The sequence below is a fragment of the Bos grunniens genome, chromosome 17 (genome assembly GCF_055505025.1).
Source record: "Bos grunniens cultivar Pamir isolate PY7600 chromosome 17, Bosgru_T2T1.0, whole genome shotgun sequence".
In the NCBI taxonomy this organism is placed as follows: Eukaryota; Metazoa; Chordata; class Mammalia; order Artiodactyla; family Bovidae; genus Bos; species Bos grunniens.
Window position 1 is genome coordinate 12,595,806 of NC_141181.1, and position 15,570 is coordinate 12,611,375.

Sequence of the window (15,570 nt, forward strand, 5' to 3'; positions counted from 1 at the left end):
TGGGTTGGGAAGATCCCCCGTAGGAGGGCGTGGCAACCCACTCCAGTATTCTTGCCTGGAGAATCCCCATGGACAGAGGAGCCTGGTGGGCTCCAGTCCGTGGGGTCACAAAGAGTCAGACGTGACTGAGCGACTAAGCACAGCACACTGCGCAGCACAAACCACGCCCACCGGGCTTCTCAGCAGGATTGAATATGGAGGTCTGTAAGAAATCGATTTTTCTTTTCTCCTTACTGAATTTATTCTGTTGCTGAAACACTTACTATTTGGATCAATGACCACGTTCCAGTTGAAGGGGAGGGGAAAGAACTTGAAACGGGACCCTGCCACCTCTCTTGCTGATTGGCGGGGACCCCTGTTTTCCATGCGCGTCTGTTCACACTCCAAGAGGTAGCTCCGCGGACAGAGTATTGTGTTTAAAAAGAAACATTTCGTTTTGCAGAACTCAGACAAGAGAAAAGATTGCTGCAAGGAAAAGCACGAGGGCTCTTAAAATGATCCCCTGTGTATCCATGTGGGCGCATCCTAAGTTCAAGTTCTGTTTCTTTTAAATTAAAAAAAAATTTTTTTTAAATTTTACTACAGTCTGCTTATTAGACTATAGTTGATTTATAGTACTGTGTTATTTTCCGTTGTATAGCTTCATATTCTTTTCCATTATAGGTTCTTACAAGATGTTGAATACAGTTCCTTGTGTTATACAGTAAACCCTTGGTGTTTATTTTATATGTAGTGTTGTTTATCTATAAATCCTGTACTCCTAATTAATCCCTTCCTGCCTTTCCTCTTTGTTAATAGGTTTGTTCTCTCTGGCTGTGAATTTGTTTCTGCTTTGTAAATCGGTTGATTGTATCATTTTTTAGATTTCACATAGAAATGACATCATGTGATACTTGTGTTTCTCTGACTTACTTCACTTAGTATGATAATCTCTAGGTCCATCCATGTCGCCACAAATGGCATTATTTCATTCTTTTTAATGGCTGAGTATTATTCTGTTGTATGTATCTGTATATATCACACTTTTTTTTTATCCATTCATCTGTTGGTGGATGTTTAGGTTGCTGGACAGGTTCTGTTGCTTATTGCATGAACTGGAAACAGGAGAGGCGGTGCCTCTGTGCACTTGTCACTTAAAGTGAGTGTTATCACTTCCCAGGATCCTAACAGGGTTATGGATTAAGAAGTTGATAGAATATCTGATTTTGTTGTTTATCTTTGTACCATGGAGAGATGATTTGGCTGGTGTTACTTAGGTCCCTCACCAGTTTTTGAATCTGAGGAGTGGGAGGGAAGGTGGGTCTTTCCATCCGTCCCCACCTCCCCTGCTCTCTCCTTCCCCCCTCTCCCCTTCCCCACTTGGCACTGTTGGCTTCAGAGCCACCTGGGGGCTGGATTTGGGTGTGACTCGATTTTACCTAAGAAGCGTTACGGGGATGCAGTCACCCATGCTTCTAAACAGTTCTCATGACTACTTTCATTTTTATGTTTGGAAGAAATCTTAAGTTTGATTCACAATAGGTGGGTGGACTGACTTCTCACAGGGAAAGGGTTTCTGTTGCCCACTGACTTAAATAAACACCCCCCACCAAAAAAATCCACAAAAATACACACCATCCTGATTCTAAGCAGGGCTTACATTTTGAAGCTCTTTCTCAAAATGTTGCACAAAGGGCATATAAAGTTGATTCTGGAGTTACAAAGCGAGATGTGTTAGAAAAGCCAGCCTTGTGTTGAGTCGTTTAGACACTAGCGTTTCTTTGACCTTCTTTAGGTCAAGGGAAGTCCAAACCATGAAAAAAAAAAAGTGTCTTTTAGGTCTGGCCTTATTCTTCTTTTTTGAACAGGATTTGGTTGTTGCCAGGTCATAGTGTATTTAATTCCTTAAAGAATCCATCACTCGATAGCCTTTCCCCCTGCAAAGAGAGGTGATGCTGGAGTAGGAGGTTTCTTTTATGTGACCCCACGCCCCGGCACATGCAACACTGCTCTTCTGAAAGGGGACACGGTAGAGAGAAGATTATGTCCGTTTGCTCTAAAGATAAATGTCACACATTGACTCAATTCTCTTTGAAGCTACTGTTCTGCTGCAGCTCAGAACAAAATAAATAGTTTTTATTTTAAAGACAAAGTTTCTTGTAGAAAGCTACCAAGATTCCCAGGATGCCAGGCTCCTGGTTAAAAGAAATCACGAGGAGCCTTTCCCAGAGAATGTCTTCCAAAACATCTTATTTTCCTGAACAAAATTTAAATATGCTTAGAAGCAAGCTGGTCTCATACAGCTGGGAGCTAAGATTATTTCCTGGGTCAATAGATAGGGTTTTCTGGCTGCTGTTTTCATTCCTATTTATGAGATGTTATTAACATTATTGCAAAAGCAGAGAAAGTCCAGAAAGACAGGTCACCTCTTCTGATACTCCCCTCAGGTCCATCATTATTAGAGCCGTAATCTGGGGATGACCGCATACAGGGACTTCCTTAGAAAAGGAATTCGCTTTTTAATCAAGATTCAGAACTCTGTGTCGCTCATCTCCATAATATCTCCCTAGTGACTTAAACTTAGATTGTCTCTAGATATCAGGCTTTTCTGTAAGTTTTACTAAATATTTACCAGTTGTTAGAATATGCATCAATTATTTCAATATCTCAATGTCAGTAACAACAGAAGGACCCAGGGACATCCATGATCAACAGAGTTTTGTGTTTCCCTGAAATAGGATTTGAAAGACTTGCCCAATAAATTCCATGGAAAGATACCAAATCCCTGTATGTTGTTACGAAGGAGGGTGTCTTATCCTACATACATATGCTGTAGTAGGTTAGTGGTCCTAGAGTCGAGATGGATGGTGCATGGATTACAGACAGCCAGGGCCACCTGTCATCTTAAACTCCTTCGGTGTGTATGGAGAGGTCTGTTTGCAGAAACTATGCACTTGCAAATTATCTTGATTTTCTACAGATTGCCACTTAGGATGTAGCAAGGCAAAGTTTGATTTCAAAGCCTATAAAACAATGAACATTTGTTAAAAAATACCTACATTGAACTACAATGATTCAGTTAAAACCCTCCATTTTTTTTTTTTTTAGCCCAATGAAATTTTTACATATAGGCAGTAGGGCAGAGCACCGACCTCAGGTGAAGAGACTGTCTGTCGTCACTGCTCTGCGACTCATGTGCAGAGGGACCATTGTAAGCATCCATCCCAAGTCAATTGCCTCCTCTGCACGCTGAACAGGTTAAGATGTATCTTCAAGGTTCTTCCCTGCTTTAAAATTCCTTACTTTTACTTTCTTTCACTTTATTTGTCTATCCACTCAAAACTTTTTTTTTTCCCCCAAGTTTTGAATTACATATGTTGCTTCTTAGAATTCACTCTCAAACTTCCTGCACGATCTCTCTGCCTTGGACAGATCCTGTCCTTTGTAGATAGATGGACATACCTGATTGTACTTTATTAATGAGGTAGTCACACTGCATGCATTTGGATTATAAGCTGCTTGGGAGTTCATTTTGGAAACAAGTGAGCCATGAGTATGTGAACATCTCTGTGTGATCATTGTGGCTTCCCTACTCATTCTTTCAAGATGTGTGTTGGCATAATGTGTGAAAAGCATGTGCTCTTGAGTTAACACCTCTTTTGCTGGGACTTACTGGTGGATTCCTGTACCTTTTTTTTTCAATTTCCAGTCCTTGTTTCATTTTTTGGGATACTATCTTGACCCAGCCCTTTCTACTGAATTTCATAATGAAATTCTACTGAATTTCAGTCCAACACGCAATTACTTGTACTTGGTCCCTGGCCCTGTGTTGGGTGCCTGAGACGTGTAGGTAAGGACTTCCAGCTCTGCCCCAGCCCGTTCCTGCCTCCACCCTGCTCTTCTCCCTTTCCATCTTTTCCATCTTCCTTTCCCTGCTGAGCTGAGCCTGACATCAGAACTCTGCATAGGCTGAGCTGGACCTACCTGAACAGCACTGTGGATTCCTACTGAATTTTATTTCCTCTTGGCCCCAGTAATAATCTGTCCTGTTGGATTAGGCCCTGGGCTACGTGTTTATTGTGTGATGTCAGTTGTTTGGATTTATACCTGCTTTGATGGTAAGTTTTCTGCTTTGGAGGGAAGAGTTCACTCTCACTACTATCGTTATAGTAGCCACTACCAAGAGCCTCCATGACAGGCATTTTATACACATTTATTATCTGTTGTATTCCAATAGTATTATTGCTTATAAAGAGAACATGTTTTCTCCAAGGGAGCACATCAGCAGCTATCCACAGCACCAGCTCTAGTAGCTCTTGGGGGAATTTAGTTTTGTTTGCAGTGATGCTAACTGGTGGTGTATTGCAGGGAAGTTGTTCATTGAACAGTTGTAAACTCGGTAAAATTATGAACATTTCCATCCTGTTACCTTGAAAACATATTGTGGTTCATTCTGAGGAAGTGGTCATATTTCTTTAGACTCTAAATCTAAGTGAAATTTACAGCTGTCAGTTCCTTGAAAATATTTTGGCATACAAAATAGAGTCCATCCTTACTTCTGTCTTTCTCAGAAGTAGTTAACAACATCATATATGTATGGAAAGCATCTTACCAAAATATAAATTTTTAATAAATAAGAATGCAAATATTACCAGGGGAAATTCAAATTTTTAAGCTTGATCAGTGTTTTCCGGTTACATTGGCTTCTGTCTTCCTTTCCTGCAGTGATCAGTTAAAATTGTCCAGTAGTCACAGTAGTGTAACTATTGGACTGCTTATCTTGCAGTTAGTTTCTCTTCATTATGACTATTTGAACTTTTCCCCCCAGTCAGTCCAAGGGCACCCTAATTTGTGCACTTTTCATGTATATTTTGATATTAATTAAACCTAAGAAAGCATGGCTCCCAAACAAAATAAATGTATATGAAATATGAATATGCAGGGTTTAATGCAGTGGAGTCTGATCCATATGCAATGTAGACTCACTGATTAGGGCAGGGGTGGAGAGTGTCAGGAAAAATAGGAGGCCTGTTGGTCACATGAGGCAAAGCCAGTTGTCCAGGCAAAGCCCGAGGTGTTCCTTTTGTGAGGAAATGCCTTTTGATTGCCTTCCTGTGATGTGCCATGAAATCTCAGGTCAGGGTATGACATCTCAGCTTTTCTCTCCTCTCCCAGACAATTGTGTAAAAGGCAGTTTAGGGTTTAGACCGTGGGAAGTACTTCCTGAAGATGGGGATTAGTGGCAGCCTGTTTGTGTATCTCTTTCTTAATACTTTGATGTTCTTAATGACCTCAAATAGACATCATTATCATTTTCCCCCCTTTGGCTTATGACAGTAATATCACCTAGGGGCCTGATTCAGTCTTTATATATATATATAGTTTTATTCATTTATTTAATTTTTGGCCGTGCTGCGTTTTTATTGCCATGTGGGCTTCTCTCTAGTTGTGGAGAGCTGGGGCTACTTTCTAGCTGCAGGGTGCAGTCTTCTTACTGCAGCGGCTTCCCTCGTTGCAGAGCACGGGCGTGCCGGCTTCAGTACTTAAGGCTCCTGGGCTCAGTAATTGCAGCTCCAGGGCCCTAGAGCACAGGATCAATAGTTGTGATGCACAGGCTTAGTTGCTCTGTGGCATGTGGGATCTTCCTGGATCAGGGATTGAACCTGTGTCTCCTGCATTGGCAGGCGGCTTCTCTGCCACTGAGCCACCAGGGAAGCCCCTGATTCAGTCTTCCCTCTCAAATCTGTTATTCAACATGCTGTCTTTGTGATCCAGATGTCAAAGTGGAGGGAATGATGGTGAAGGATAGACAGTGAGAGGCTGAATCAGGGATAGGAGCCCAGGCCAGCAGAGGCGATCAATAAGATGGGAGGAGAGCTTGAGTGGTTTAAGAAAAAGCGTGTTGATAAGCTTCTACAAAGTGTGCTTTTCCTAGAGTAAAAGGAAATCCTCAGTCTCCACCCTTGTCCCCTGATCAGAAAAGGGAGTTCTGTGATGAGACCCATCAGAAGTAGAATTTCCAGACTTGAGGGATATGTTTTCAGATAGAGAATTCTTTTTCAAGGTCCTTCGTTATGCTAACCAATATTGCCTACACCTATAAGCAATGTAAAAACAGCATCTTTGGAATGCCCTGGCTTTATTCCAGAACTCTTCTGATTCCATCCATTTTAAGTGGTTCTTTGCATGTGGAGATTCAGTTGACTCCATGAATAAATAATAAGATTATTTAAAAGTTTACACTTGGGAATATTTCCTTTTAAAATTATAAAAGTCATGTATATATTAAAAAAATTCAAATAGTACAGAGGAATATACAATGAAAACAAGTTTCCCACCACGATCCCTTCCTTTTAATCCACAGTCCTTTAAAATGAACTGCTTAATGATTTCCTATGTACATTTCTAGATAATTCTCATACAGATAAAAAGATTATCATTTTTTGTTTCATTTATTCATCTCATTCTTCCTATTTCTCTTTTTTCTTTTTTGCCCAAGTATTTAAAAGCAAATCCCAGACCTCATATTCATTTGCTTGCAAGTATTTACATATACATAAGGACTTTAAGGGGCTTCCTTGGTGGCTCAGAGGGTAAAGAATCCACATGCAGTGTGGGAGACCTGGGTTTGATCGCTGGGTTGGGAAGATCCCCTGGAGAAGGGCATGGCAACCCACTATAGTAGTCTCGCCTGGAGAATCCCATGGACAGAGGAGCCTGGTGGGCTACAGTCCATGGTCGAAAAGAGTCAGACATGACTAAGCAAGTAAGCACGGCACATAAGGACTTTAAGGGCTTCCCTGGTAGCTTCCCTGGTAAAGAATCTACTTGCCCATGCCTGCCTATGCAGGAGATGCTGGTTTGATCCTTGGGTCAGGAAGATCTCCCAGAGGAGAATGAAATGGCAACCCACTCCAGTATTCTTGCCTGGGAATTCCCATGGACAGTAGAGCCTAGTGGGCATTAACCTATGGGGTCCCAAGTTGATCACGACTTAGCAGCTAAACCTCCTCCACCACCACCACCACCACCAAAGACTTTAAAAACGCATAGTCACAATAACTGGTATTACATGTAATAGGATCAACAATTGTTATATGATATTATGGAACACCCGGGCTATAATCAGTATTTTCTTAATTATCTCAAAAGTGTCTGTTTATCATTGTTTCATTCAAATCGGGAGCAGAAATAAGCTTCACACCTTGCATTTGCTTTATCTGTCTCTTAAGTGTCTTTTCATCTATAACCTCTTCCCTTTTTAAAATGCCAGTTACTTGTTGAAGAAACTGGGTCATCTGTTCCATAGAATGTCCCACATTCTGAATTTGGCTGATTCCATCCCTCTTGGTGTGTTTAACTTTTTTTTTTTTTATTATTAAAACCACCTGTATTTCCAGGAAACTCAATAGTTATCTAGAAGCTTGATTAAATATTTTGTAAGAATATTTCATACATGGATTATCAAAGGGCACCCAATGTGCATCCATTCTTAGTGATGCTGAGATTGAGTAATGGTTTTCTGGGTGTTGTCAGCTTGATACATCCTTTATAAAGTCCCCTATCAACCTTTCACCTAGTGGTCTGAGCAGCAATTGGTTCCTGTTTTCTAGAGAATAAAAATAAAGTCCTTCTAGACTTATAGTTTCAATTCTTGCTTTATCCACTAACTACTATCTTGGACATGTTTCTGTATCAGCATCTATTGATCTAATTTATTTTTTTAAATGGGCTTCTTACATTTTATTTCATGAGTGTATTACAATGTATTTAACCAGTTTGGAAATGTTTCTGATCCCTCATGAAGAGAAAGCCTGAGTCCTTAATTCTGTTTTTATTTCCTCTATCCCCAAATAGCAGAGGCCCGTGTGACCCTGTGCAGTATAAATTGGTAGACCAGAAGTGTAGCGGTGTAGTGTCACAGCAGACACCCTCCCCTGTGGGGCGGGTGGAGGAGTGATCCCTGCTTTCCTTGCAGGAAGTACTTGGTTTGTTTGCTTTCCTGAAAAATGGAAGCATTTGTGGCCGCCTGATTGTAGCTTTTCCCAAAGTGGGCGGTGGGCCCCAGGCTCCACAGAGCAGGGCAGCACACCTTGGTGGCCAGTGGAGGGTCAAAAATAAGAGAGTGACAGCCTCTGACCGTAAGGCCCCCAGTGGCCAAACTGGCAGCAGCATCTGCCCAAGCCATCACGGCACAAGTCAGCCTGAAGTTTGTCTCCATTAGGGTTTGGTGTGCGAGGTTTACGATGGCACTTTGGTTTCCATCGTGGTGTTATTCTCAGTCCCTTTGACTTGTCTTTATTTCTTGCCATTTTCCAAGTTCAGTAATTCCAATATGAACTCGAGTCTGGCACTTGCCTTCAGGAAAGCAAAGCCCTGGCTTTGGGTTTCTCTGGGCTGAGGTGTGGGATGCCTTCTGAAGTGCGGTGGGGTGGCCTCTGAAAGCAGGACTTTCCCAAGGCAGGATGAGCAGATTTTGAAAAAATGGAACCCAGGTGGAAGTCATGAGATGAACATAGCTTTCTACCTGCAGGAAAGCAGGAAGAAAGCTTCCTCATAGATAAAGTCCTTGAAATGAGAAAAACAACTAACAAATGAAAATGGAAAAACCAAAAAAGACCTCCAAAACTCAAAACCAAAAAAAAAAAAAAAGCCCCAAACAAAAAACAACAAAACGGAAGGACAAGCAAAAAACCCTCCGCAACCCCCCAGTTCCGTGTTAGTTTTCTTTATAGAGCAGTGCATGTGAATTAGTGCTGGATGCAGTGTGCCTTTTTGTTTTCCTTAATTTTCCTGTCTTTCTCCTTCTCCCAAGCCTCAGAAGAGGAAAGCGGAAAGCCTTTCCAGTGTCCCATATGCGGTCTGGTTATAAAACGGAAGAGTTACTGGAAGCGGCACATGGTGATTCACACAGGTTTAAAAAGTCATCAGTGTCCGCTCTGTCCGTTCCGATGTGCTCGCAAGGACAATCTCAAATCCCACATGAAGGTAAGCCCCCCGCGGACAGGCCCGAAGGCGAGGCAGGCACAGCCAGGGCCCTCGCACCAGCCGGGGTCTGAGCTCGGGGTCGTAAAGTAGAGTGCGATGCGGATAAAAGGATCCATGTTGGAAAGGATCTCGTTATAAGGGTCCTCATGTCCACTGGACAGCCCAGAACTTAAAGGCAGAGAGCAGCTTCAGCAGCCAGATAATATATGTTGTGTAGAACCATCCCTTCCTACTGGGGATCGGCAGCCTAACCTGGCCTTGCAAGGTGACACTTTTGGAGGCACTCGTAGCAAAACTTGGGAGGAGTAAGAGTTCAGGAAGAGCTGTTGGACCTGCCCCTCTTCCGGGAGGGAGCGCCCTCTTCTGTTGCTTCAAACCCAGAGGCACAACCACACACGTCGTACAGGAAGTGTGAGGAAGTTGAAAGTCATCTGGGCTTTAACTTCCACGCTGTGGCAGGCTTGGGGGCCATTCCTGACAAAACTGGGTCCCCTTGAGGTGTCATAATTCCCGGGGTCACACTTAGCAAACACCGGAAGATATTTTTTTCAGTGTCTATTAGGGACAGCTGGGGGGCTTAACGCCTGTACCGACATAGAGGGAATGGTCTAGACTACCTGCCACTCTCAAGTGAGCTGGGGGAAAACTTAGGCAGCTAGCAGTCTTTTTAGCAGACTCTATTAATGCTAATTTTGTCTGAAATGCAAAGAGATCCAGTATCTGAGAAGCAAGAGATCAGAAGAGCATGGGCTTTTGATTTTGACAAGCCTGCCTTTAAACCTTATTGCGCAACTTACTAGCTAAGTGGCTGTGAGCAAATGCGTCTTTGGACTCAATTTTCTCAGCTGTTAAATGGGAATAGTTATGTCCATCTGGAAGGGATATCATTAATATTTAAGGAAATAATGGCGAAGTATTCCACACAGAAATGTGCAGTGGTAGCTTTTTGATAACCATCATTTTTACTGATATTTGCAGTAGTCTGGCTGTTAACATTATTTGTAAAGTGTCTACTATCCTGCCATAGAAAGTGTAATGTGTAATGTAAAGTGTAACATGATGAGATAGTTGCTTTTCTCAAATTCTTGCAGTTTCATACTTCTGAATAGATCAGGAATCATTGTTTAGACTGTAGATATAAAAGGAGTGTGATTAGACAGAGCCTCTACTGACATTAGGAAATAACTTGGAAAGTTAAAAAAAAAAACCAACCATAATATAACTTGTTTTCTACCCTTTGTCTTTGTCCCTGGGGAGTATAACATGCCCTTCATCATCAGAATCCATTTAACCAGGGGTTCTGGTTGGTAGAATTCTACTGAGCCGACTCAGGTTTTGTACTTGAAACCTCTTCATCCTCTGTCACCTCTTCTCAAAGTAAAATCTTGTATTTTACACCGGCATAAGTGGAGAAGGAGACTGTCAAAGAAGTGCCTTTAAAACTAAAATTTGCTTCCGTTACTGTGCCCTTACACTCAGGTTTAGAAATCAGGCCTGGCAAATTTAAAGCTTCAGTGAGCAGGAAACTTGCATCAGGCCTGACACCTTGTAAGCCTGGTTTCAGCTCAGGGTCACTTAAAACAACCTATTTATAAACCCATGGGGGAAAAAAAAAAGCTGGGTTTTCAATAGCAGGAACTAGCGACCCTGAAACTGCAGGGAGATGAGAGGGGTGCCTTGGTGATACAGACGGTCGGCCACGACAGCATCACAGATGAGAGCAGCCAGGGCTCTGCAGGTCGTGGGGTCCTAGAACGCTTTCAGAACAAATCAATAACCAGTACAATGAAGCAGTTGTGTGAAGTGACTACTTTATTCAAACTCATGGTGTCCTAACCTGTTGAGCTTTTGAGGAGAGACGTGTAAGAAGGGCTCATGCAAGTTTAATTTCCTCAGATGGTGTACACTTTCTTTTCTGTTCTCCACCTCACTTATGGGCTCATGTTTTTTGCTTTCATCAAAGAATTCATGATTTAATTTTGATGAGATAGACTTTAATTTTGCTAGATTTTGAAACCATGGTCTACAGAGAAATATCATGGTGGTTTCCTTAGGAATAGATATTCTCTGCTCTGTTCCCCAGAGGCTATGTATGGTAGGAACAGATTTCCTAGAATGAATCCTGCCTCAGAAGCAGGGGCAGTATGGCCTAAAGGTTAATATCTCAAACCCCATGGTCAGGAAAACAAAAACAAAAAAGCCTTAGTTAGACTCTCAGTAGCTGTGGAGCTTTGGGTAAATCATTTAACCTCTCCAAGCCTCTGTTTCTGCTCTTGGAGATAGTAATTGTATGATATATCTCATGGAGTTGTTTTAAGGGTTAAATGAAATAATGGATATAAAGCACTTAATATGATGCCCAGCATGGAGGAGCCCTCAGTAAATGTGGCTACTATAGTAATTACTATCCAAAAGCCATCTGAATATATATTCACATTTACATTTGGAAATAAATCGATGACACGGCATAAAAGAATGACTCTAAATTTTATTGCTTTTCTCTCTTTGTGACACAAAGAGAATTTAGAAAAACTGATGAAAAGAATCTGAAATTGGCCCTTAATCCCATCACGTAGAAATAGCCATTATTACCATGCTAATCTGTAGCCTTCTGTATTTATTATAAAGATTTACTTAAGGAACAATGGGATTCTAAGGGATTTGTTCAACTGTAGTACTTATTGGGTTCTAGGCACTGTACATTTTCTGAAAGGCTGCCTTTTCTCCTTAATATATCATGCAAATATTTTTATGGCTTGCTTCGGAAGGAGCTTGTAAATGCCTCCAGCTTCCTCGGGGTTATCTTAGGTTTCCATTAAGTCTTTTACAACTTTCCTGGATGAGTGAGCATACAGGAATTCAATACGGAATTCATAAGATAAGGTGAGGAGGGCGGAGAACAGGAACACGGGTGAAGAAGCGGCCCGACGCGGGCAGGGGTCGGGGCGCCGACGTTTTCCAGTCTCAGGTGTGCCAGGCAAGGCGGTGACTGCTGGGCTCGCCCCCTCCCGGCCTGCCTGGTCCCCTGAGCAGGGCGAGTGATGGAGATGTTTTTCCCCAAACTGTCTGACTGCTGCAGAGGAGATGGACACCGTGATGCAGCAGTCTTTAAACTTCTTGCGGCGGTGACATGCGCTCTCTGTGTAGGGCGACCAGCAGGCAGCCCATCTTTACGTGACCTGGAAAGAATGACACGCTTTAGTCAAGTGTTTCTTGACCGTAGCCGACCGAGAGCGATTTCGAAGGCAATGTCAGGCTAAAGAGAGTACAGATGATCCCAGAAGGGGCTTTTATTGTCGGGAGAGCAGGGGCGAGCCTTCCCTCCGAGGCCAAATGCGAACTCGTGCCCCTCTCGGCAGGTCTAGCCCAAATATAACGCTAAGTGTGACCGTCAGCACCACATCCACTGTTTTTCTTTTCCACACTCACTCGTTTTCCCGCAACTAAATATAGCCAAGCCAGGCTTGGATAGAAAAGGAGACGTGCACGGGGCTTGGGCACAGACTCTTTTGAGTCCAGGGCTCCGTGTTGGATTTTAGAACCTGGACCCCATCCTTCTTCTTTTCCAGAAGCTGCTTCCGGAGCTTCGTTCTTGGATTAGCGCCTGTCCTCTGCCGGGGCAATAGATGTCAGGACATTTCTGAAACGGGATCTATCCCACCACCCTGCTCCCGGGGATGGCGGAAGCTTTCTGCCTAGTGACCTTTACCACCTGGCTCCAGGGCGAGCCATGGGTGGCACCTGTCAGGGCTCCCTGGGGCTGTGACCGGAGGCCCCACAAGGTGCCAGCTCCCGCGTGAGCCGGGTAGAAGAGAGGGTGGGGAATGTTCCCGATTGTATGAGGGAGAAAGCAAGTGAACCCATCCTCTCCAGAGTGAAATCCTTTTGTTGTGAAAGAGCTAAGACAGTCCTCAGCCAGCAACAAGGGGTGTGTGCCACCCTCCAGCCTCTCCCCACCTGGCAGGCGGAAAGCCTTTTAATGAGCAAGGCTTTGCCGCAATTGAATTTAAGTGTATCTGGTTATTTCTTTGGAGAAATTCATGCTTTGGGGGACCCAGAATCTCTTTTGTTGTTTTTTTCAAAAAGCCACAGTGGGGTGCTGTAGCGACAGGATCTCACCATTAACTTTTAATTTCTTTGCTTTTGTTGGTCACTGAACATTATTTAAAAGTATGTTTTGGCTGGTGAATAATGCTTTTGGATTGCACTCAGAATGCATAAACAGCTGTAGTAAAACTTGCCCTCTTAGAAAGGAAGCCCACGCAGAGGGGCCAGGTGGCCCAGTGGATTAAGGAACCTTTAACCTTCATTCGACCTAGGTTCAAATCCTGCCTAGATCGCCAGAGGAGAGGTTGGTTTGACTCGGGGTTTGAATTCCATTCCCTCGTTTTTCCAAAAATCACACAGCTCCCCAAATCTTTTGGCCCAAATCTACACCATTGGCAGTTCCTGCTCGAGGGAGGGCCAGTCCTGAAATAGCAGGGTGGAGCAGGTCAGTGCTCAAGTACATTGGCAGAGATGAATGGGGAAGTTACAAGCTTACTAGCACCTGCCAGCTCCAAGCCTGGCTCAGGCCAATGCAATGATTTCCTCACTTTTTCAAGCCCTAAATTTGATCATGACAGGAAGGAAAGAAAAAAGTTTCTTCCCATTTTCACAGGTATTGTGCAGGCAAGGCTGGAACTGGGTTTCCAAGTCTGCATTCTTTCATTGTAGACGTGCCTATCTAGAGCCTGCTAGAAAGAACCATATTTGGCACCTCTGGTTTCATCTTGCTGAGACTGTTTGGTGGGCATCAGCCTCTGGTTTTCCTCCTCCTCTGCTCCTTCTTTTTTTTTTTTTTAGAAGCTGCCTATAGATAGCTTGAGGAATACAGAAAGGAAGGGTGTCTTAGAAGCTTAGAGAGTTGTTTTTATTTATTATTTTTGTCCACATTGCACAGCATACGGGATCTTAGTTCCCTGACCAGAAATCGAACACATGCCCCTGCAGTGGGAGTGCGGATTCTTAACCCCTTGACCACCAGGGAAGTCCCTCCCCGTCTGCTTTGTTTATATGTCCTTTTGCTCCGGCCACGTGCTCCAGGGTCTCAATTTCTCTACAAAACGGGAATGCCCTGGAGGCATTATTTTCCACAGTCTTAATTACCTAGAGAAGCATTTTTGGAAGTGGAAATTATGTTTGCAAAGCATAACTACTTCTCTGGGTGGTAATAATTGGGTCCATGCAGCATATTATATTGTGAGAGGAATTACTTGACAGGGTACCTCTTTTGACCCCCCAACTAGTAATTACGTAAGTTCCAGTTGTGCTGGGTTTATATAAAGTTTTCTTTGACATCAGCGGAGATGAGATGACTAGAACATGAAGAGGATTCTACCCTAGACAGCCTCCGTGGGCAGACAGCGTCCCCGGTTGACTTGAATGTGGATCTACTAACAGGCTCTTAACCTGTGTGGACCCGCTCTGTGTTTAGGGATGACCCTCATGACCTGAGGCACACAATGAAGCGCTCCTCTGGTGATATGGTTCCCTGGGCCAGGAAGGGAATGGCAGCCCCGTTCCAGTATCCTTGTCTGGAGAATCCCACGGACAGAGGAGCCTGGCGGGCTACGGTCCACAGGGTTGCAAAGAGTCAGACGTGACTGAGCAGCTAAGCGATGCAAAAATGCAAAGGGTGGAGGTAGAGCAGGGCGTTCTCTGTCGGCACGCAGCAGCCAGCTCACTCTTGTTGCTTCTCCGTCAGGTTCATCAGCACCAGGACCGGGGAGAGACCTTTCAGTGCCAGCTCTGCCCTTTCACTTCCTCCCGCCACTTCAGCCTGAAGCTCCACATGCGTTGCCATCAGCACTTCCTGAGGACAGAAGCCAAGGTGAAGGAGGAGATCCCAGACCCCGAGGTCAAGGGGCCTCCCCACCTCAGTGACAGTGCCTGCCTGGGGCAGCAAAGGGAAGGAGGAGGGACAGAGCTAGTGGGGACCATGATGAAGTCCAGCACTCCAGAGAGGACTAGCCAGGGTGGGGCTGGCGTCTCACCTTTGCTGGTGAAGGAGGAGCCCAAGGAAGATAACGGCCTGCCAACCTCCTTTCCTCTGAATGCTACCGACAGGCCAGCCAACCACACAAAGCTGAGAGAGCCCTCCGAGTTCGCGGCCAACAGTGCGTCCGCGTTGTTCAGCCAGGACATCTCTGTTAAGATGGCGTCTGATTTTCTCATGAAGCTGTCAGGTACTTGAAGAGGGGTGTCCCCTCTCTCTCTCGTTTTCTATCTACCAGTATTCGTAGCTGTACAGTGAGCTGGTAGGACTAGGTGATGTCAAGGTTCCTCTAAATGACGATTGTCTGCACCCTGACACATTTTCTCCTTGAGACTTTTTTTTAACAGTCCTGTGGAAGAAGGCATGGCTATGGTTTGGGTCTCGAAACAACAGAGATTGTTGATTTCTTTCTAGTTTTCCCCTGTTGTGGGTCCTTGCTGTGGGGGACAGGTCGCATGGGAAGCCAGGTTGGTGACAGTTCTTTGTGTGACCTTGAGCCCTGTTTAACTTGTCTCTCCATTGACCTTAAGCCGTATTTAACTTTGTCTCTCCACTGGGCTCTTTAA

The 15,570-nt window shown here is 44.0% G+C and overlaps 1 protein-coding gene across 9 annotated transcripts in view; it reads left to right on the plus strand.

Moving 5' to 3' along the window:
* Positions 1-15,570, plus strand: part of ZNF827 (zinc finger protein 827) — a 190,552-nt gene that overhangs the window by 40,198 nt on the left and 134,784 nt on the right. For 7 of the 9 annotated variants that reach the window (XM_086346490.1, XM_086346492.1, XM_086346493.1 and 4 more), the window contains 2 exons: positions 8,795-8,967; positions 14,714-15,194. In XM_086346490.1, coding sequence (XP_086202616.1) covers positions 8,795-8,967; positions 14,714-15,194 — 654 coding nt within the window. Of the gene's footprint in view, positions 1-8,794; positions 8,968-14,713; positions 15,195-15,570 lie in introns of those variants that run through there. The other 2 variants (XM_086346497.1, XM_086346499.1) reach the window with 2 other exon arrangements.